General features: G+C 41.9%; 1 protein-coding gene across 3 annotated transcripts in view; it reads left to right on the top strand.

The window, feature by feature from the left end:
* dpysl4 (dihydropyrimidinase like 4) overlaps positions 1-1,048 on the top strand; it is a 33,343-nt gene extending 32,295 nt beyond the window's left edge. For all 3 annotated transcript variants that reach the window (XM_060939047.1, XM_060939046.1, XM_060939048.1), the window contains exon 14: positions 957-1,048. In XM_060939047.1, coding sequence (XP_060795030.1) covers positions 957-1,048 — 92 coding nt within the window. The remainder of the gene's footprint in view (positions 1-956) is intronic.
* Positions 1,049-24,110: the final 23,062 nt, after the last annotated feature.

The following is a 24,110-nucleotide window of genomic DNA, read 5'->3' as shown; positions in this document are numbered from 1 at the left end:
TTTACTATCCTGGTCGTGAGACTACCGCTTAAAAGGTCACTGATGTCACTGTTTGCGCCGCCCAACGACATCACCTGACGTCCACCCACTTTCGCTAACTCCACCCAATGTGTCCACCCACTTCCAGCCAGCACGGTTCAGCGCAGTTGTAGTCGAAATGCAACTCCAACAGCCCCACTCAGCTCGACTCAGCCCAACTCAGCACGGCACGGCTCAGCTCAACTCAGCCGCGTTGGTAGTGGAAAAGCGGCATAAGTGGAAGAAATAATACAAAGTAAAGGCAGTATAGTGCAAAATAAAAGCAAAGCAAAAAAAAAAACCAAACACCCAGTATAGTACAAAATAAAGGTAAATGTAGTGCAAAATAGGCAGTATAATACCAAAATAAGGCAATGATCAGACATAGCAGCAAAAAGGGCAGTAATGTGCAAACAATGTAAACAGATGTAAACAGTCAAGGAAACAGCAGCAAAAAAGGGCAGTCTGCCAAATGCTGTAAATGTACTTGACCTTTTTTTTTTACTATCAAATTCCATGAGATGTTTTCCACCAAAATATTATTTAACAGGAATGGCTGGTATAAACAGGCTAACAGGGCTATGCTCCTCCTGTCTTTCAAATATAAAAAAGACCAAAACATAAGGTTTCATTGTTGACAACCACTCCAAATTATATCCTGTTTAACAAATATCATAAAGCAGATTCTCTTGGACTTTGGTAAAACCAATCCACCAAAACAGAAAAATGCACAGAATGGTATAAAGGAGTGATGCTGGGGCTGATTTCTTTCTTGCCCAGACTGATTCATGCAGCCTACGAATGCGAGTCATGTCAGGTGATCACTGTGAACCCGGAGCATTAATAAATATAAATTGGAAAGTTCTGTAAGCTTTGCCTTTTGATTAAGTCTTAAACAAGCCTATAGTACTTTAACTGTCTCTGTCTGTCTAATAAAGGGACTCAGATGGACGACCACATCCCCAGGCGTACGGCACAGCGGATCGTAGCGCCCCCTGGAGGCAAATCCAACATCACGTCCCTCTCATGAGGTGCTTCCAGTGAAGGAAAACATGCAAATATCCACACTTGGCTTCTGGTTTATTATATAACAATAATATCATGCAAGCGACATTTTATTCACAACCTTTCTACAACTTCCAAACTGCACAGCCCATAGTGTAGCATGAAACATTTTCTAGAATGTGCAGAGTCCATAATCTATTCTGTCCTAAGAACCTATTCCGCTTTTACATACAAGTAGCACTCATAACGTGATGGAGATGAATAGTCAGTGATTGTAATGTCTGTATTATACAGGTTGGATGACGTCCTGTGTTGCCTTTTAACCAGTGACTTCCTGTCTGATGTGTAATGGTTTGAGACTGGATTTTTCAAGAGGGGCTCTGTGTCTGTGTGTACTTTGAACAAGTTATCGATAGAGTGTCTTAGCTTTGTAATAAAAATAGAGTCGGTGTAGTTAGGTGTATATGTTAGTAGAGTCATAAAGAGCCAACAGGCTAGTGGTTCAGTGTTAAATATCCAAGGCCTTATCTTTGAAAGAAAGCAACATGTAAGAAACAGTGCATTGTCATTTATTACAGGTGAAAAGTCATTGCCTTCCTTCCACTGGCATCAATTTGTTCATTTTAGTGTTTCTAATGTGAAACATTTGGTGCTCTTTAACATGCTACTGTGAAGAACAGAAAACTTTCTAGCTCTTACTCTCTAGACTCCTTTGATGTAAACCTCTCGTTTTTACTTTTCAAAAGGCCTCCATTACAAACGGCCATTTTTATAGCCAAAATACACAGACCTTATTAGCTAGAAACGTTCGTCTTTTCTTAAACGTTGTTAAAAATTAACTGATTTTGCAAATCAGTGATGCTCCGATGAAAGGAAGCCAGTCAATAAATTGTTTTCTACCTTTTTCTGTTTTCAGTCTGTAAATATGTTCTATGTTCTTAACTGTGCATGTTCAACCTTCAATAAACAGGTTTTTAGGGGAAATTAATTTCTAGCTTTTTTTTTCAGGTAATAAATACAGAAACTGGAGTGTTTTCATGTCTGAAGTATAAGCCATGAGATCCGTGTAGCAGGTTTGTTAAATAGAGGATATTACACATTTGTGCGAAGATATGAAGTTTATCTTCGCGTGGTGAACATATTCGCGAGTGAGTAAAGCGAACGAGTGAAAATATTTTCAACATGAAAAGATAAACTTCATACAGGTATCTTCGTGCCACCTTGTAATGTTCTTGATATTATATGGACACATCCACAAAAAAAAGCAAGGTAATCAAAAGAATTTTAATGTTGAACCTGTTCACCATACTGACAATGCACACACTGTAAAAAATGATTTGTTGTTTTAACTTAAAAAAGTTAGTGCAAGGGTTGCCTTAAGGGCTGCCTTAAAATTTTGAGTTCACTGAAATTAATATAGTAAGTTCACAACAATTTAACTTACTATGTGAATTCCAGTGAACTCAAAATTTTAAGGCAGCCCTTGCACTAACTTTTTTAAGTTAAAACAACAAATATTTTTTTTACAGTGCATCTGGTCAGAGGGAAAACACTGGGAGTGATGTCATCGGTGTGAAATCTCAGGAATTATTATACATACAGGACAAAAAATAAAGGTTTTCTTTTTAGAAATTTACATTTGTGAATGAAGAATTTAGCCAAGAAAAGAAACAAGTTGATAAGAAAGTCCCGGTTTGTTACAGTGTTGGGGTCCTGTGGAGCACCAAAATACATGATATCAATGGTTAAAGTAAAGTCCTTGTCAATGTGTTGTTTAATAAAGACTGCAAAAAAAATCCAGAAGACCTTAGTGTAATTACAATTCCAAAATAAATGATCAATTGTTTCAGGGTGAGAGGAACAGAAAGAGCTGTCAGGAGAGATGTTAGGGGAAAACTTAGACATCCTATAGTTACAAGGGTAACATTTATGTACAATCTTAAGTGAAATTTCAGCAACTTTGTTTGTGATCATAAATTGTTTTCTAAGTGACCAAAATCTTGACCAATCAATATTTTCAAAACGATTATCCCAATAACTAACACACGCAGGGGTGGAGATACTAGGTTTAAGCAGGATAGATCTAATTTTCTTGTTAGTAAACTCACTGCTAATAAAAAGATTACCATCTATACAAAGAGAAGAGGGATTCAGGTCTGGAGGAGACTGAGAAGGACCTTTAGGACAGGAATCAAGTAGAAACCTGACACCAGATGGGATAGCATCAAAGATTTTAGCATATTCCTTAGGTGGTACAGGGAAAGAAAACTTCCCCATTAAGTCTCTATATGTAAATAATTCACCATTTTCATCAAATAGTTGTGAAACTAAAATGATAGTCTTTTCAAACCAAGTACAACCCCGATTCCAAAAAAGTTGGGACAAAGTACAAATTGTAAATAAAAACGGAATGCAATAATTTACAAATCTCAAAAACTGATATTGTATTCACAGTAGAACATAGACAACATATCAAATGTCGAAAGTGAGACATTTTGAAATTTCATGCCAAATATTGGCTCATTTGAAATTTCATGACAGCAACACATCTCAAAAAAGTTGGGACAGGGGCAATAAGAGGCTGGGAAAGTTAAAGGTACAAAAAAGGAACAGCTGGAGGACCAAATTGCAACTCATTAGGTCAATTGGCAATAGATCATTAACATGACTGGGTATAAAAAGAGCATCTTGGAGTGGCAGCGGCTCTCAGAAGTAAAGATGGGAAGAGGATCACCAATCCCCCTAATTCTGCACCGACAAATAGTGGAGCAATATCAGAAAGGAGTTCGACAGTGTAAAATTGCAAAGAGTTTGAAGATATCATCTACAGTGCATAATATCATCAAAAGATTCAGAGAATCTGGAAGAATCTCTGCGCGTAAGGGTCAAGGCCGGAAAAGCATACTGGGTGCCCGTGATCTTCGGGCCCTTACACGGCACTGCATCACATACAGCAGGGGTGTCAAACCTGATCCATAAAGGGCCGTGTGGCTGCAGGTTTTCATTCCAGCCATGCAGCAGCACCCTGATTTGGCTTATTCAATCAACTGACACACCCACCCTTTAATCAAGGGTGGGTGTGGCTGCAAGTATTTGACTGTATGAAGACAGTTCAGTTGATTGAATGAGCCAAGTCAGGTGTGCTGCTGCATGGCTGGAATGAAAACCTGCAGCCACAAGGCCCTTTATGGATCAGGTTTGACACCCCTGACATACAGGCATGCTTCTGTATTGGAAATCACAAAATGGGCTCAGGAATATTTCCAGAGAACATTATCTGTGAACACAATTCACCGTACCATCCGCCGTTGCCAGCTAAAACTCTATAGTTCAAAGAAGAAGCCGTATCTAAACATGATCCAGAAGCGCAGACGTCTTCTCTGGGCCAAGGCTCATTTAAAATGGACTGTGGCAAAGTGGAAAACTGTTCTGTGGTCAGACAAATCAAAATTTGAAGTTCTTTATGGAAATCAGGGACGCTGTGTCATTCGGACTAAAGAGGAGAAGGACGACCCAAGTTGTTATCAGCGCTCAGTTCAGAAGCCTGCATCTCTGATGGTATGGGGTTGCATTAGTGTGTGTGGCATGGGCAGCTTACACATCTGGAAAGACACCATCAATGCTGAAAGGTATATCCAGGTTCTAGAGCAACATATGCTCCCATCCGGACGACGTCTCTTTCAGGGAAGACCTTGCATTTTCCAACATGACAATGCCAAACCACATACTGCATCAATTACAGCATCATGGCTGTGTAGAAGAAGGGTCCGGGTACTGAACTGGCCAGCCTGCAGTTCAGATCTTTCACCCATAGAAAACATTTGGCGCATCATAAAACGGAAGATACGACAAAAAAGACCAAAGACAGTTGAGCAACTAGAATCCTACATTAGACAAGAATGGGTTAATATTCCTATCCCTAAACTTGAGCAACTTGTCTCCTCAGTCCCCAGACGTTTACAGACTGTTGTAAAGAGAAAAGGGGATGTCTCACAGTGGTAAACATGGCCTTGTCCCAACTTTTTTGAGATGTGTTGTTGTCATGAAATTTGAAATCACCTAACTTTTCTCTTTAAATGATACATTTTCTCAGTTTAAACATTTGATATGTCATCTATGTTCTATTCTGAATAAAATATGGAATTTTGAAACTTCCACATCATTGCATTCCGTTTTAATTTACAATTTGTACTTTGTCCCAACTTTTTTGGAATCGGGGTTGTATGATAAAATAATGTTTTATTCTTATAAGTGATATCCTTATTATTCCATATAAAATATGAGTGTGGAGAGAAATTGTGATTGTACATGAGAGACCAGCATGAAAGCATTTGCTTGTGGAAGTTTGCTAGGGCCAAAGGAAGCTTAGATATACTGTAATTACGAGTAAGAAAACAAAAATCTCCCAAAGATTTAAAAAGATGGTTAGGGATACAATTCCAAATGGAAGAGGGGTATTTAAGAAATAGCTTTACCCATTTTACCTTAAAAGAGTTATTCAGCAATGAAAAGTCTATGAGATCGAAACCACCTGTAGAGTGATCAGCCACCATGATATTTTTCTTTATTAAGTGAGCTCTAGACTTCCACACAAAATCTAAAATTAAACTGTCTACCTTTCTGCAAAAGTCTTGTGGAACATCTAGAACCATAGCTGAATAAATCACACGAGATAAGGCTTCGGTTTTTGCAAGTAAGACTCTTCCAGCGATGGATAGATCCCGCTGTAACCACGAGTTTAACTTTAAAAAAAGATGTCTTTAAAAAAGATGTAAAACATTACTTATCATCACTTGATCACTCACTTTGCCCTGAAGCTATTAATACTCGTTTAAAATGTGCTATATTTGGTGTAAGTAACCTCTAGTCTGTTCATGTTCAATATGTGTTTGTATGTCTTTGTTCTCTTGTTGTATCTGCAGATTTACGCTGCATATTTCGTACTGTATGTTTGGATTTTTTCTTTAATAAAGGAAGGGAAAAAAATATATACATACAGGACACTTTTTCAAGGGAATAAACACATTCTATTCAAACCCAAATCAGAACAAAAGTCGGAAGTTTTCAACCCAAGACCAAGAAATTCGTTTGTAGAAGTAACAATCTGAGAAACCAAATATTTTCAGCTTCGAACACCACCCTGAGCTTGAGAAAACTGGAAGAGAATCTTGTACATAAGAATAAAATCTGACACTTTGATGAATTGATCTGATTTTCCAGAATCATCTTGAATCTTTATTTCTTCTGTATTTGAGTCATCTTTCTGATTCAATCTAACTTTCTTCAAAGCGTCCGCATATGACATTTTTTCATTTTTTCTGATTCTGCTAACCTCTGAAGCTTCTTTATATATTCTACAGTCTTTTGAATTGGATTGGTGCTCTTCATCGTAGTTTGCACATTTGTACTTAGATATCAGAAGTGGAGCGGCACGGTGGTGTAGTGGTTAGCGCTGTCGCCTCACAGCAAGAAGGTCCTGGGTTCGAGCCCCGTGGCTGGCGAGGGCCTTTCTGTGTGGAGTTTGCATGTTCTCCCCGTGTCCGCGTGGGTTTCCTCCGGGTGCTCCGGTTTCCCCCACAGTCCAAAGACATGCAGGTTAGGTTAACTGGTGACTCTAAATTGACCGTAGGTGTGAATGTGAGTGTGAATGGTTGTCTGTGTCTATGTGTCAGCCCTGTGATGACCTGGCGACTTGTCCAGGGTGTACCCCGCCTTTCGCCCGTAGTCAGCTGGGATAGGCTCCAGCTTGCCTGCGACCCTGTAGAAGGATAAAGCGGCTAGAGATAATGAGATGAGATGAGTATAGGTAATCAGATCTACCACAGTTGGTAGAAATTAAGCATCAAATTAAGATCAAGCACCCAAAATATGCTACCAAAAGTTAATAAAATAAAATAATAAAAAAAAACCCAGAAATGTTGATTAAATAAACTTGGCTGGATAAAACCCAATGTCTCGACTTTCTTTTTTAAAAACACCGAAATTAGCAAGAATTAGCATGTATTTCTTGTAATTGACGCAAAATCCACACCATTCCCATGTAGTTCCAGGTTCGTCAAACTCAGGGGCGCCGCCAGAAATTTTGGGCCCCATTTTAGATTAGAATTTTGGGCCCCCCAACTTTGCCCACCCTCATCACAAATGCACTATTGTCATTATTTGACTTTTGATAGCCCATGGACCTTGAGTTTGTGACTTTGTTATTACATTTTATGTATTAACCTACCAGGGACTAAATGAAAACTGGTCAGTGACTAATTCTGGTGCATTTACAATCACAAATGAAAATTCAAGATTTTGCCACATGCCTTCTTGTGCTATGACAATTGAGGTTTTTCACCTGACGTCACAGGGTCACGTGACGCCCCGGTGTCCGCCATTTTGAAGGTCAAGCTACATACTAATGCTGCAGACAGAGAGGGAGAACCAGCTTGGAAAAAAAAAACGTGTTACAGACACCGGATCCAGTGTAAATAGCTGCCGGAGCACGCTCCGGTTTGCTCCCCCTCAAATTAAGCAGCGCGCTCCGGCTTGCTCCCCCTCAAATTAAGCAGCATGCTCCGGCTTGCTCCCGGAGTGCTCTGGCCAAGGTTCCGGAGTGCGCTCCAGCTTGCTCCCCCTCAAATTAAGCAGCGCGCGCGCTGCTTAATTTGAGGGGGAGCAAGCCGGAGCACGCTTCGGCAGCTATTTACACTGGATCCGGTGTAAATAGCTGCCGGATCATAATTACAGTAAACTAGTAAATACAGTAAAGGAAAAACTTGAGACTGAAAGGTTTTAACAGTCATCCAAATGACTGAACGTAAACATTGCTACAGTAACATACTAGCTATGTTGTTGACATTAGCTAGTGCTAACAGCTAGCTGCTAGTACACTGCTACAACACAGACACCGACCCTAATAATACAGTTCTTGGTCATTGCCTGGTAACAGCAAATTTATAACGGGCCATGTCTCAACAGACTAAGAAGTTATTTCAATGACATTTAATAACATTTTGTTTATCCTGAGGACCGAAAGTAAATGAAAATGTGAACAAACCTTAGCTGTAATAAGATGGTGACCACCAGCTCCAGGGACGACCCGCTGATGTAGGCATGTTACCCAGCCTGACACAAAATATTTGTAGGCATCCAAACTCTTATACGCTTTCAGATCAATACCTGTGTATGGCGATGGGTTTTTAACGACATAGGTATACAGATCATGTGGGCCGAAGTCAGGTAAAGACGAGGGCTTCGTGTACTTCCGTACGTCAGTGAACAATCCTGGTGGAAGCAGGTAAACGTCGTTCTCTAAGCCTGCTAACCTCAATTTTTGCAAATACCTCTCCCTCTGCTCGCCCTGTAAATGCCCTACGTCGCTGGATAGTGAAGGTGCTTTCTGCATCTCGCTCCTTTTTCTTTTATGTTTTTTGTTTGTCGCCTTCCTCGCATTCAAACTGATTCGAGCCGTGACGTCCAAAATGGCAGCCTCACATGACTTGGTCACGTGGGTGAAAAACCTCAGTTGGTAGTGAAATGTGTGATGTGACTGCTAATAAATCATAGAAAAAGTTTTCTACCCAGCATCAAAATACCTATGGAAATCCCATGGATTGTTATGTGTTAGGTAGAAAGCTGTGTGTACTGTTCTGCAAAAAGGGAATATGTTTGATCAATTACGTATGTATTTCTTCATATGTTGTAACCTCTATCCCTCTTTTATGTGTGCTGTGCTTTCTCCAGCTCCTCAATTTGAAACCAATGGTTTAGAACGTGTGAACATTCCACACACGTAACCGTGTCAAACACTTGACTGGTGTCCGTTATTAGCAACACTTTAATCTAGCAAACTGTATATGGCGCTCGCTCATTAAAAACTTCAATCCTAAAGCATTTATGGGTTGTATTGCTGCTTACCTCCTCCTCCAAAGGGGGGTTCAGTGGGTTGGTAGGGTGGAGGTCCCCCTGAGGCTGAATCTGTGCATAGTTAGGGCACCCCATTAGTTATGAAACTGGTTATCAGCACTAGTTATTAGCACCAGCATAACGTAATATTTCATCTTGTTTATCACACAAGTCAGTTCAGTTATTAAAATGGAAAAAATGTCACTGTACAAACTGTAAAAGTGTTCTCTTGATAGGCTAATCCAACCACGTTCATACTGTTCATTTACCATTCGCTAATATTTTGAACACACATGAGCGATAGCTACCTTTCTTTGGGAAAAACGGAGTGACCAGTTGCCTGCCTCTCCGGTCCCTCTCAGCTTTCAGCTGCCTTTCTTTACGTTTTTGACAGCCACTCTTCATATTTAGCGATCATAGACTGTACGCAGGGCGGCACGGTGGTGTAGTGGTTAGCGCTGTCGCCTCACAGCAAGAAGGTCCTGGGTTCGAGCCCCGGGGCCGGCGAGGGCCTTTCTGTGTGGAGTTTGCATGTTCTCCCCGTGTCCGCGTGGGTTTCCTCCGGGTGCTCCGGTTTCCCCCACAGTCCAAAGACATGCAGGTTAGGTTAACTGGTGACTCTAAATTGACCGTAGGTGTGAATGTGAGTGTGAATGGTTGTCTGTGTCTATGTGTCAGCCCTGTGATGACCTGGCGACTTGTCCAGGGTGTACCCCGCCTTTCGCCCGTAGTCAGCTGGGATAGGCTCCAGCTTGCCTGCGACCCTGTAGAAGGATAAAGCGGCTAGAGATAATGAGATGAATGAATGAGACTGTACGCACTCCACTGCTGGCTGGCTGGCTGCTGCACCACGACACAGCAGCAAGTAGCGTTGCACTGATCAGCACACAGATTTAACACATCGCGCTTCTACCAGAACCGGACCGTACCATTTCGCAAAAGGGGGAGGGTTAAATGACAATATGTTGAAGAACTCAAGAAATAGACAACCTTGTTCAATTAGCTCATTTTACCAGATGGAATATTGCATTGTTGTTATTTCAAAAGTCTTATTAAAATCATTAAAAGCATATTATCAGCCCCTTAAAGGGCCCCATGGCAGTGCTGGGCCCCTAGAATTGTTCTAACCTTTCCCCCCCTGGTGGCGCCCATGGTCAAACTCGCCGGAAGCCTCGCGCACAGCATGAATTCTCCATCAACGGCAATCGGCATGGTGCATTAGTGCCACCTTCTAGACTGGAGTGTGAACCAGAATGTTTACTACCCTATTGTGCCATCCATCCATTATCTGTAGCCGCTTATCCTGTACAGGGTCACAGGCAAGCTGGAGCCTATCCCAGCTGATTATAGCCAGCGTCTCATTGGGCTGCAACAGCTTGCGACAAATTGCGAACGTCATTCAGGAGAGAGTTTCAAAATGTCTTGAAACATTCACGGGGCTTCTCAATTTCCTCGCATGAGTCGCAAAGTGTTGCTCCTTCGTCGCTGAAATTTTGAACATGTTCAAAATATTTGTGTGACAAAATTTCTGTCAAAATAGCTGCAAATGCCTCGCTGGTGTCGCAAAGCCATCACAAACCCTTCTCAAGTCAGTTTCCGTGAGACAGGAAGTGCGAGTTCAGGCAGTATCTCACTGGGCTGCGACAGCCTGCAACTAGTTGGAGACACAACAATTGCGATAAAATATGCGAATATCAATTCAGTGTGATTCCAAGTGAAAATTGTCGCTAATTCACATATTTTATCGCAATTGTTGTGTCTCCAACTAGTCACAGGCTGTCGCAGCCCAGTGAGATACTGGCTTATGGGTGAGAGGCGGGGTACACCCTGAACAAGTCGCCAGGTCATCGCAGGGCTGACACATAGACACAGGCAACCATTCACACTGACATCTACAGTCAATCTAGAGCCACCAATTAGCCTAAACTGTATGCCTTTGGACTGTGGAGAAAACCGGAGCACCCAGAGGAAACCCACGCGGACACGGGGAGAACATGCAAACTCCACACAGAAAGGCCCTCGTCGGCTGCTGGACCTTTCGAACCCAGGAGGTTCTTGCTGTGAGGTGACTGTGCTAACCACTCCACCACTGTGCCACCTCCTGTATCATTTAAAAACCTAAAAATAGCCCTATATCCCACATTATCTGACCTGAATTGCAATATCTCTCTGATACCTAGTTTCATATGATTTAAATCAGGTAAAAGACTGAATAAAAGAGAGCTATTCAGGACACAACTGTGTGTATTTAAGATACAGCTTGCATCTTAAAGGTCATAGGCAAGGGTTGGAAGTGGAATGTAGAATATCAACTTTATTTTCTAGAAGAACGACCCAAAAAGTGAATTCAATCTTTCTGGTGTCTAATTTGCACCCTAAAATTGAATAAAATATACTGGTTTGTGCAAGTTCTGAAGGTTTGTTTGCATCTCACTTATGCGCACTTTTACCGCAACAACAAGAAAGGAGCCTGTGAATGAAAAATCAAATCAAATCAAATCAAGTTTATTTGTACAGCGCTTTTAACAATAAACATTGTCGCAAAGCAGCTTTACAGAATTTGAACGACTTAAAACATGAGCTAATTTTATCCCTAATCTATCCCCAATGAGCAAGCCTGTGGCGACGGTGGCAAGGAAAAACTCCCTCAGACGACATGAGGAAGAAACCTCGAGAGGAACCAGACTCAAAAGGGAACCCATCCTCATTTGGGCAACAACAGACAGCCTGACTATAATATTAACAGTTTTAACAGGTATAACCCTCAGCTGTCCTCATGGGGCCGTCCTTCACAGGAGTGGGGCGATAAAACTCCGACCAGACACAGGGCACCAGGATGGATCAAGCAGGTCCGAGGGGCAGAAGAGGCCAGCATCTCAATCCCAGGATCAACATGTAACTCAGAGGGACAGATGGGGGGGGGAGAGAGAGAGAGAGAGAGAGAGAAAGAAAACACGTTGTTAGGTATGCCCTAAAAATGACAAGTATTAAATCTGTGTGGTAGGCTCGCAGAGACGAGAGTCTTTACATCAGGCATGACGCACAATGGCATGTTAATATGGTAAAAAATATATCATGACCTGCTCTGGCTGGATGCTTGATTGGGTGATGGGAGCACACTCCTCAGCAATGATGAGATGCAGATGGGACCCTTAGGCCTGGCCAAGACAATTCAGTTACATTTCACCGGGTCTGGGACATGCGACAGAATGTCTGACGGCCGATTCCCTGCAGGCTACGATAGCCAGTCGAGGTCCCCACCGTCTCCACCAAAAGATTTCCTGTTGACTCCATGTAACTCAGAGGGACAGATTTGGGGTGGGGGGGGGGGAGAGAAAGAAAACACAGGTGGTTAGGTATGCCCATTGTCACCTGAATAAGTAGGAACAGTATACATATTGCACCGAGTACAAGCAGGGACTCCGGCAACTAACTATGACAGCATAACTAAAAGGAGAGAGCCAGAAGGTAACACAGGCATGAGGGAGCCCCGGGACATAAAGCAGCCAGCCACTGCACCGTCAACAAATTCGAGTGAGCAAGCGAGTGGGGACTGACAGCATCCATACATCCCAGTTTACCAAAACACTCTATGTCTGAGGACCCTCCAGATCTACTCCTTTACCTCATAAACACCATTAACAAAAGGCTTGACTAAACAGATATGTTTTCAGCCTAGACTTAAATGCTGAGACTGTGTCTGATTCCCGAACATTACTTGGAAGGCTGTTCCATAACAAGCAAGTTCTGCACTGTTGCCATCAAAGAGACAAACCTGCAGCAGACCTGTGACACCAAAGGTTTTTCAGTCACGTCACAAGAATCGGCAGTGCAATTCTCAGTATGTAGTCGGGTAAAAGATCTTAGTTTAAATGAAAGGCCAGTGTCTAAGACTATCATCAACAAGAGGACCAAGCTCCAAGTCACTGATTCCACCCACACTTACACAACCATGTGGATTTAAGATGCAAGATCAGCTGTATCTTAAATACACACAGTTGTGTCCTGAATAGCTCCAGTCTTTTACCTGATTTGAATCATATGAAACTAGGTATCAGAGAGATATTGCAGTTCAGATCAGATAATGTGGGATATACACTACCGTTCAAAAGTTTGGGGTCACCCAGACAATTTTGTGCTTTCCATGAAAAGTCACACTTTTATTTACCACCATAAGTTGTAAAATGAATAGAAAATCTAGTCAAGACATTTTTCTGGCCATTTTGAGCATTTAATCGACCCCACAAATGTGATGCTCCAGAAACTCAATCTGCTCAAAGGAAGGTCAGTTTTATAGCTTCTCTAAAGAGCTCAACTGTTTTCAGCTGTGCTAACATGATTGTACAAGGGTTTTCTAATCCTCCATTAGCCTTCTGAGGCAATGAGCAAACACATTGTACCATTAGAACACTGGAGTGAGAGTTGCTGGAAATGGGCCTCTATACACCTATGGAGATATTGCACCAAAAACCAGACATTTGCAGCTAGAATAGTCATTTACCACATTAGCAATGTATAGAGTGGATTTCTGATTAGTTTAAAGTGATCTTCATTGAAAAGAACAGTGCTTTTCTTTCAAAAATAAGGACATTTCAAAGTGACCCCAAACTTTTGAACAGTAGTGTAGGTCTATTTTTAGGTTTTTAAATGATACAGGAATTATTAGGAGAATTTCACACAATAGGGTTGTAAACATTCTGGTTCACACTCCAGTCCAGAAGGTGGCGGTAATGCACTTAAAAGCTGATTGCCAACCGCAATAAAAGAAGAAGAAAGATGATTTACCTAATGTGGAAATCCTGCTCTGGTCATTGGTACGCGAGTCTCGCTCCTCCATGAAATCATGGCGTGCCGATCACCGTTGATGGAGAATTCGTGCTCTGTGCAAGGCTTACGGCGAGTTCGATGAATCCGGAACAACATGGGAATGGTGCAAATTTCGCGTCAATTACGAGAAATACATGCAAATTCTCGCTAATTTCTGTGTTTTTAAAGAAGAAAGTCAAGACATTGGGTTTTATCCAGCCAAGTTTATTTTATCAACATTTTGGTGGGTTTTTTTGTTATTTTTTAACTTTTGTTAGCATGTTTTGGGCGTTTGACCTTAATTTGGGCACCTTTTTAATTTGGACGCCTTCGACGTTATCCGTCACGTTTCATGTAATTGAAAGGCCTGGTTGCACTTTAAATTAGTCCCCCCCCCCCTTTAACTAGCTGGGTTGGGCAGGTCAAGCTGGCTGCCTAACTTTCAGTTTGATTAGCTTTCATTCTAGTTAAAATTGTTTTAATTGGGGGAAAATTTGGTCTAAGAGTAAGCTCCAGGTCTCTTTTTGCATTTTAGATGATGATAATGTTGGTAATACTAACTAGAACCTGACTGGTGTAGGTGCAATAGGCTTATCAAATCAGTCTCATGTAAAAAGGGATCAGTCTCATAAATTCATTAATCATTAATTCAAGTATCTAATAGTTTATAGCTAAACTATTAAAATCAATGGAATAACTTAGTGGTGGTGCTGCTATAGTTTTAGTGAGTATTGTAGCTCTAATGTAATACGTTTACTCTAGATCTGTAACATTCATATAACAACCAAATGGGCGAAGGCAATTAGAATACTTGTTTGGCAGAGGTTGGCACTCAGTGAATGTTGTAGCAATAGACAGGACACAGTTTACTCCAAAGGTACCATTTATTGAAATCAGTGGCGGCTGGCTTTTGTAAAAGTGAGGGAGGAAGGAATGCTTGGTTGAAGGTCACGGGCCCCAATGCGACCGCACCTGCTGGACCGGCTATAGTTACACGCACAGGTTGAGTTGATAATAGTTTTTCCTGAATAATTCATTAACATCCTTTCCACGGTGTCAAACAACTGGCAACAGTCAACAAGTAAAAGAACAACAATAACATTATTTCACAACTATTTACATGGGATATAGCCGTGTTTAAGACAAACATTGATGTTAAGGAATGATTCAGGCCAACTGATTGAGGCTCCCTATTTATATATCAAGTCAATTCTCCGTGCTGTCTGATTTGCAAATCTATCTGTGACCTGATCGTACCACGCTGGATCTTTTTGGAGTGTCTTGAGAATCTTTTTTTCAATTGAAATAATGGCCAGATGTTTTAATCTCTCCTGCCCCATTGCGTTGCGTGTGTACGTTTTAATTCTCTTGAGGCACGAAAAACTCCTTTCAACCCCTGCAGAGGTTGCGCCAATTGTTCCAATCAGGGACATGAGCCTGTACAACTGTGGCATCGCCCCATCAAGACCGCTGGACTTCATGAAGCCAAGGGCATCGCAAAGTTTTCTTGATTAATTTATTTCTGCATTGTGATAAAAATGCTGCAGTTCGATTCTCAGCTTTTCTTGATCAAAAAGGTGGCCATATGTCTCCATCAAATTTGACAGTAGCTGCGTAGGAAATGATATTTTGAACGAGTCGAATTTCGCCGCATCCAAAAGCTCCATGAAGCGCAAGCGGTCGAGGTGTTGAAAGCGCTGAGTTATTTGAGTGCGCAAGTTGTCGTGGATGGAATCATAAAGTGCTCTGTAGGACTGACGGGGATTAAGCAGCCTTCTTTTGACCCTGTGAGACAAGTCAGGGTCTTCTGTTAGAGAGGCAGCCCTGGCGTAGATTTTGTCAAAGGCGCTCTGTACTTTTAGCTCATCCAATATTTGCAGGAGATTCTCTATTCGCCGTTTGCAAAAGGCGACATCCATGGATTTGTGCTGCAAGATGTCAAACACCACGTCAGTGTGCGAAAACAACTGCTCAAAAGTGAAGAGTAAAAACGCAAATTCAAACTCTTGCATTTTCGACCTCAAACCATCAGCTAAACGTATTGTCTCATCATCCATCATTGGGCGCTCAGTAATGTTCTCGAAAATCTGAAGTAGTTCGTCATAATTTGAAGCAACCGTGTTCACGACCCTAGAGGAAAAGTTCCAGCGAGTGGGAGCGCTCCGGGGAATGCGGGCGCAACTGAACTCCTCGAGTAAAGAAACCCTCTTGCTGGACTTGGAGAAAAAAGACGTGAAGCCACCCAAGTGAGCAAAGAAGTATTTTGCTTGGGGAATGGTCTTAACACCCTGACTTAAAACTAGGTTTAAGCGATGTGCATAGCAGTGGACAAACGTTGCACAGGGAGCCAATTCTCTCACTTTAGCCTGAAGGCCATTCAAGTCCGAGGCCATGACCGCGGCACCATCGTAAGTCTGAGCGACAAGTTTATCCTTGAAATTGAAACCTGACAACTCAGTCTGCACGAAATCGAACAAGGATTGTGCACTGCGACCACTGGACACATCAAAAAATCCTAGAAAGCGTTCCTGAATTGTACCTTGATTATCGACATAGCGCAAGATGACAGACAGCTGTGAATGACAGCTTATGTCTGTGGTCTCGTCGATTTGCCACGAGAAGAAGGGTGCCGTGTTAAGTTGCTTTTGGATTTCTGAATTAATTGAACCAGCTATAGCGGATATTAGATCATTCTGGATTGTTTTTGACATGCCTGTGAAGACAGTCGAACTTTCCAGATGCTCTGCCAGAACACGATCATAGCGAGCAATAACCTCCGCTAGCTCCCTGTAATTGCCCTTATTGTCCGAATTCCCCCCTTCTTCATGTCCCCTCAGTGACAACTCTTGCATGCCTAGGTAGGCTGTTGCATCTATCAGACGTTTTAATACCTCTCTATTGCGACTCACTTTAGCATTGTGCTGCTGGATTTGCAGCCGCACACCCTCGTCTGCCACCCTATCTATTGGCATGGTGCCTAGTAAGGACAGTCGGATAGCAGCACCAACGTGGTCTTGACACTTCTCATGGCGTTTGGTTGCCCTATCTAGATTTTTTAAATCATTGAAACCATGAACACTCCACGCTTGTGATTTGGCATTGTTCATTAGCAAACAGGGCCAGCAATATAATCGATGGGTGGTAACGCTACCAGTGAGCCATGTGTACCTAGCAAACCATGTAGCATTCACTGTACTGCCTTTGCCATTGGGTTTTGTGATTTCGATTTTAGGGGTTGGTCTACCTGCTGCTTTGATGGCTAATTTTTCACTGTAGCTCAGCCCATGGAAGGGTTTTGCAAGCAAAACATTCACCACGTCCTCTGTTTCCATTACTTTATTCGTAGAATATCTATAACATAGTCAATCCACTTCCACCTCGCCGTTCTCACTCTGACTGCCGAAGTGCCCGAGTCACCGGATCTAGAAGTTAAGTTTGATAAGATAACCCCTCCCCCCAGGCAGCTAAGGCCTCTACTTATTGGTTCATTGCGCAACTAGGGCTGCAGCCTATTGGTTGATATTTTGTAGCACTTGTCAGATCTCTTAGCTAGTCCCACCCTCTTAGAGGAGGATTTTCCTCCTCTCTCTCATTGAAGTCTATGTTAACCACGAGCCGCCAGTGCCGGAGACTGTTTGAATCGGAGTGAATGGGAGCCGAAGGGAGGAAGATCCTCCGTGCAGTAATTTCTAATAGCGAGCGATAGGGGGTGCTAATGTAATTTCACCCAGAGAAACGAATATAATGTACATGTCGTATTTGGCAGTAAAATAGTAATATTCAAGGACAGCAATTCATTAAATTGGTCAAGACAATTTCAACTTTTTATTCTTAGAATTTTTAAGGAGGATCTTCCTCCCTCTCCTCACTGGAGAAGCCACCTGTGATTGAAATAGCTGACATGAATTAGCAAACTAATACTGATCAGATATAGCAACAATAGCAGCCAAGGAATAATTCAGTATAAATGGTGATACAATGTATACAAGTAATAAACAGTAGCGTATAAAGCAATAGTCAGTAGTAAGTAGAATAATAACCAGCAGTAAACAGGATGAGAAATCAGCAGTGAATATGATGATAACTAAGGCACTAATGGTGATCAGAAGTAATGGACTATATGCAAGTATTACAGTGTAGGGGCGAGTGAATGTTAAAATGTGAGAGGGAAATCACGTGTTTGTGTGTCTGTGTGTGTGTGTGAGCGCGGCTGCGCACTAACGAGATGAGGAGGAGCTAGGGAGAGAGCGTGTGCGCAGGTGCACGACAAGGAGGAGGGGAGTGAGGGAACAAGGCAGCGTGCACGGGAGAGTAACAAAGGGATCTGTAGCTTAAAACTAGTCCCAGCTAGGCCTTAAACCCAAACTTCTACTCAACCCTTAGCTACTCCTGAAATCCCAATGTTGAGGGGTGTAGTGCGACGGAGGGAGTTAAAAAAGAGAGAGAGAACACGCATGCACGATCTAACTAAATACAGATAGTAAACAAAGCAAGTCAAACAAAACGCAGTCTAAGACCGACTTTCAGGTGAATCAAAATGCGTACATTTAAACCATGAATGAATTCAAATAAACAACACTCTTCGCATTAACTAGCCACAGCTAAGACTAACAATTACCCAGATGCCAGCCTTACTTGAGATCGCTCTTGCTTGGCGACTGAAAGTGCGCCGTCTGTTATCCGAAGACAGCGCGGAGCGCAGGTCCAGGGAGAAAACAGTTCTGTTCCTTTTGCTTTTACAGCTCGTCAGCTGAAGATCTTCGGTGTCCCGTCGGTTGTCCGATGATCTGGAAGGAATCTTGTTTGTAGTTCGTCAACGTTGCGAAAGGGAAAAGGGATCCGGTCGTCTTTTCTTTTTAAAATACTGCATGGGCTGCAGTAACTAACCAGTTCAGTTATTACTGCAACTATGCAAAGCTCAAATACATTGAACTTTGGCGAAAGGTCCGGTATCAATAGCTCGTTCTTTGTCCTTTGTTCTTCTGTAGTACAGATGCAACGATGTCTCTTTCACGTGTGGGGATCCACCGCCAAAGAGAAATAATTTCGATTTCACTGCGGGTTTTAAAGCACAGTCGTGACGTCACTATATTTGGTCTCCGGTATCATCTCTGTATCCAATACTATTATAGCGAGTCAGAAGAATGGGTCGAGATAGAACATGGCATCGAGTACAGGGATTGGTGTGTTCAATGCTGTAACAGTGAAAGGGGAGAAGATGGGCCGTAAAGTGAAGCAGGGAATTGTGGGTGCTATGGCATGGCAGCCCCCCCACACACACATGCTGATGTAGGATTTTTAATACTAACACCAGTCTCAATATTTGAGGATTTAAAAAATCCAGTTATCATACTATCAGCTGATATTCTTTTTTTTTTCTCCTGAAACACATAAACATTTTCCCCAACATTTATGTGTAGTTATGAGTCCTCACTAAGCTAAGGGTAGTAGCTCACTGGGCTGCACAGCTTGTGACAAATTGAGAACGTCATTCGCGAGAGAGTTTCAAAAGTGTCTTGAAACATTCGCGGGGCTTCTCAATTGCCTCGCATGAGTCGCAAAGTGTCGCTCCTTTGTCACTGAAATTTTGAATATGTTCAAAAAATTTGTGTGACAAAATTTCTCTCAAAATAGCTGCAAATGCCTCGCTGGTGTCGCAAAGCCGTCACAAACATAGACATCCTATTATTACGTAGACGGAGAGTTGGCTGTTCTGACGCGAGAAATATGGTCGCCATCTTGGAGTGGTGAGATAAGCGTGAGATACTCATATATATCAAGGTAACGTCTATTACTGCACCATACTACACGACTGAAGAAGAAGACAAGAGACAAGATGCCAGGCTGGTGCTCAGCGTACTCCTGCTCAAACGAGTGAACCATTTCAAACAGAAGCAGGGGGATTACTTTTCACAAGTAAGATTTAACATTACCGTACTATTTGTTGTTTTTTTTAAATAGTATATTACCAGAGCTGAGAAGGAGCTAAGAGACTTAAATCGTCATCAGGTAGCACTAGTCTAATGCATAAGAGTATGACAATAATAGACATGAATGAAATTAAATATGATAAAGTTGAAATAAATGATGAAGAAATTATGATGATTGTGAACGCCAATGGGTATAAATGTACAGTCTAGATTGGGTTAGGGGTAGGGCTGTTAACCTACGTTAACCTGTCAAATTTTTCTCGGTTTAAAAAAAAAAGTTTGTCGGTTAAAGTAATCTGTAAATAACAGTAGAGGAAATGCTACAAGATTACACTTCGCCATCTCATTCCATGATCTTTTCGAGAGAAGTGAGCGAACAAATTGTTCCTCATACACAACTATTTATAACAGATGAGGCGTGTTGTGGGGAGGCACGGTGGTGTAGTGGTTAGCGCTGTCGCCTCACAGCAAGAAGGTCCTGGGTTCGAGCCCCGGGGCCGGCGAGGGCCTTTCTGTGTGGAGTTTGCATGTTCTCCCCGTGTCCGCGTGGGTTTCCTCCGGGTGCTCCGGTTTCCCCCACAGTCCAAAGACATGCAGGTTAGGTTAACTGGTGACTCTAAATTGACCGTGAGTGTGAATGGTTGTCTGTGTCTATGTGTCAGCCCTGTGATGACCTGGCGACTTGTCCAGGGTGTACCCCGCCTTTCGCCCGTAGTCAGCTGGGATAGGCTCCAGCTTGCCTGCGACCCTGTAGAAGGATAAAGCTGCTAGAGATAATGAGATGAGATGAGGCGTGTTGCAATAAACGGTTATTGTTTGACAGTTAAAAAGATACAAAGTCGCTGCGGTAAGGTAACGTCAACCAACTAATTTAGAACTGTCACTTAGTTAAATCATGGAATACAATGTGCGTGCCTGATATGCACAGCATCATGGGAGATTGAGTTTACTACCACGTAACACCACAACTTTGTTTTTACTAAACCACAGCACAATGAACTAGCACTTACATCGTCATCAATCTCTTGACACTTTTGAAGGTTTCCCAAGGACAAAGACTTGAGGAAGGAGTGGGAAGTGGCTTTGAGGAGAGAAGGATTTACTGCAAGTGACCATTCAATAGTCTGCAGTCAACATTTTAAGCAGGCTGATTTTGATCGGATGGGTCAGATTGTCCGACTACGTCATGGAGCTCTTCCATCCCTTTTCAGCTTCCCGGTTCACCTCCAAAAAGTAGATGTATCACCATAAGGCTCTTAGCATTCATACATGTAAACATTATATTGTCAAACAAACCTATCCTTTTATATATTGTATTATTCATGATGTTTCTTCAATTCAGTTGGTGAAGGGCAGGGCTACATCTACCGCCAGAAGAGCTGAAGAAAGCCTGTATGTGGCCTCTGAAGATTCCCCAGAAATGGCAACCTCACACCCACAACCTCAGCCTAATGATGTGAGTATTTCTAATTTAAATGTCATATCTGAATGTTTCTGGACATATTAAAATCTCACTTGTTTTGCTGCAACTCATTTGGCTTTTAGTCCACCAGTCTGTCTGACCACCACCACAGCTCCTCTGCCACCACTCTGTCTGACCACCACCACAGACAGCATGCCCCTCTGCCACCACTCTGTCTGACCACCATCACAGACAGCATGCCCCTCTGCCACCACTCTGTCTGACCACCATCACAGACAGCATGCCCCTCTGCCACCACTCTGTCTGACCACCATCACAGACAACATGCTCCTCTGCCACCACTCTGTCTGACCACCACCACAGCTCCTCTGCCACCACTCTGTCTGACCACCACCACAGACAGCATGCCCCTCTGCCACCACTCTGTCTGACCACCACCACAGCTCCTCTGCCACCACTCTGTCTGACCACCATCACAGACAGCATGCCCCTCTGCCACCACTCTGTCTGACCACCATCACAGACAGCATGCCCCTCTGCCACCACTCTGTCTGACCACCACCACAGACAGCATGCCCCTCTGCCACCACTCTGTCTGACCACCACCACAGACAACATGCTCCTCTGCCACCACTCTGTCTGACCACCACCACAGCTCCTCTGCCACCACTCTGTCTGACCACCACCACAGACAGCATGCCCCTCTGCCACCACTCTTTCTGACCACCATCACAGACAGCATGCCCCTCTGCCACCACTCTGTCTGACCACCACCACAGACAGCATGCTCCTCTGCCACAAAAGCCAAAAAAGGTTGCACCCCTCGTTTGCAGAGAGTACAGGAAAGTGGCTCCTATACTGTCTGCAAGGGGGTGTATGGGGGATGCAAGTGACCGAAAGGCAATGGAGGAATGGGTGGCCTGCTGTAAGTGTGATAAGTGGTTTCACGAGTCATGTTTTAATGTTGTATGCTAATATTATATATATTGTTATTAAATGTTTATTCATATACTACCTTTTTATTTATTTACTAGTTTATTCATTTACTACATTGTTATATTTTTTATGTTTGACATTAATTTGTTATAAATAAATGTTTTGATATGCTTTAAAACAAAAACAAAAAAATGTTTGTGGTCAATATATGATCATCACACATTGTCCTACATACCAAACAAAGTGCCCCACTCAACCTGAATACATCAGCTTTGCTGAAGGGGGGTCAGATTGTGTTGAAGGATGTAAAAGGCTCTTATAAATTCACTGACTAGATTAATTTCCCCTTTGATATGTTCTTAACAATCTATTTAAAGAAAACATACACACATTTGAATCATTATAATGGATTTAGATTGTTAAAACCGCATTTTATTTAAAAAAGTCTCCCACTTTACCTGAATTTACCCTATCCATTGCAACAGATTGGTGGTTGTAGCCGATAGAAAAACGTTAAGCTGTTTATATCTAATGTATTTAGTATTCACACATTTTTTGTAGGATATTAATCACCGTTTCCTCAACTTCAACAATCTCCGACGTCTGTTCACTTAATATCAGGATATTCTATTAACGTGAAGCCAACTATGAATAATAACCCCGCCGCTATCCTTTATCATAGCTACATGTATGACAAAAAAATGCGAGCCAGCGCTGCCAGCGCATTACACTGAGTGCAGCGTATCACCACTCCAAGATGGCGGCCCAGCGTCTCGTCAGCGCTTTTAGAATTTACGTTGGATGCTCCGTCTATGTAATAATAGGATGTCTATGGTCACGAACCCTTCTCAAGTCAGTTTCCGTGAGACAGGAAATGCGAGCTGAGACAGGAAGTGCGAGCCAGTATCTCACTGGGCTGCGACAGCCTGTGACTAGTTGGAGACACAACAATTGCGGTAAAATATGTGAATATCAATTCAGTGTGATTCCAAGTGAAAATTGTCACTAATTCACATATTTTACCGCAATTGTTGTGTCTCCAACTAGTCGCAGGCTGTTGCAGCCCAGTGAGATACTGGCTTAAGATGACATAATGTAGAGCGGCGGCTACAATTATCAACACCTTAAAGATCTTTTGGCCGTTGCAAAAGTAGAAAAGACTTTCCATACATCAATTGTGCATGAATAAGGGCTCCAACTTCCACTGGAAAAAAAATGAGTTGATTCCCGATTACTTGGTGTATCAGATCACATGACGCTATTCCACAATTATTGACACCTTTGTCCACAGTTAGACACCCAGATGATTATTTATTAACAAAAAATTGGTATGTGGTATTAGAATAGAATAGAATAGAATAGAATAGAATAGAATAGAATAGAATGCCTTTATTGTCACTATACCCATGTAGAACAACACTTGAGCCTTACTTCAGATCAAAACAAAACAGTTTTTATTCAAAATTTGTTTTACATAGACTTATATTTAGTACAAAATATCTTGTATAAAAATATATTGATGCTGCTGTTTACGTAAATGAGGAAGTAATTCTAATGTTTGGAAACAAATGAACCGATAATGTTTAACCTGTGTCAGAAAATCTTTGTTCCACTTTCTAAGTATTTTCGTAGATCACATTTTGTTAATCAGTCATTGTTGTTTGTATTAATTGCTAGTTTTGTAGTTTACCAATAAATGTCAACAGGCAATTGATATTGTAACCGCATGAAAATCCAGGTCAAAGGCTGCATGTCATTCCTCGAACCAAAATATAAAATGTCTACTGATATTGTAATATGTGGTAGATATTTACAACAAACTGCAAAAAAAAAAAGAATGGAATCAAAATATCTGAATATTTCAAGCATGTAATTTTTTTATATGCTAGGAATTTAATTCTGTTCTAATTCTACTTATTGCAATAGGATTCCAAATCTGTAAACAATCCATTTTGTCATGAATCAGAAAAATAAATTATTATAAAATCACAGCATTTATTTATTTATTTATTTATTTATTTATTTTTTAAAGTACTTCATCTACTTCAATGTTACACAAAGATCGATCCATATTGGTTGTAAATGTCATTCAGTTCCACAGG

Source organism: Neoarius graeffei, chromosome 14 (genome assembly GCF_027579695.1).
Source record: "Neoarius graeffei isolate fNeoGra1 chromosome 14, fNeoGra1.pri, whole genome shotgun sequence".
In the NCBI taxonomy this organism is placed as follows: Eukaryota; Metazoa; Chordata; class Actinopteri; order Siluriformes; family Ariidae; genus Neoarius; species Neoarius graeffei.
This window is presented reverse-complemented; position numbering and strand designations above follow the sequence as displayed.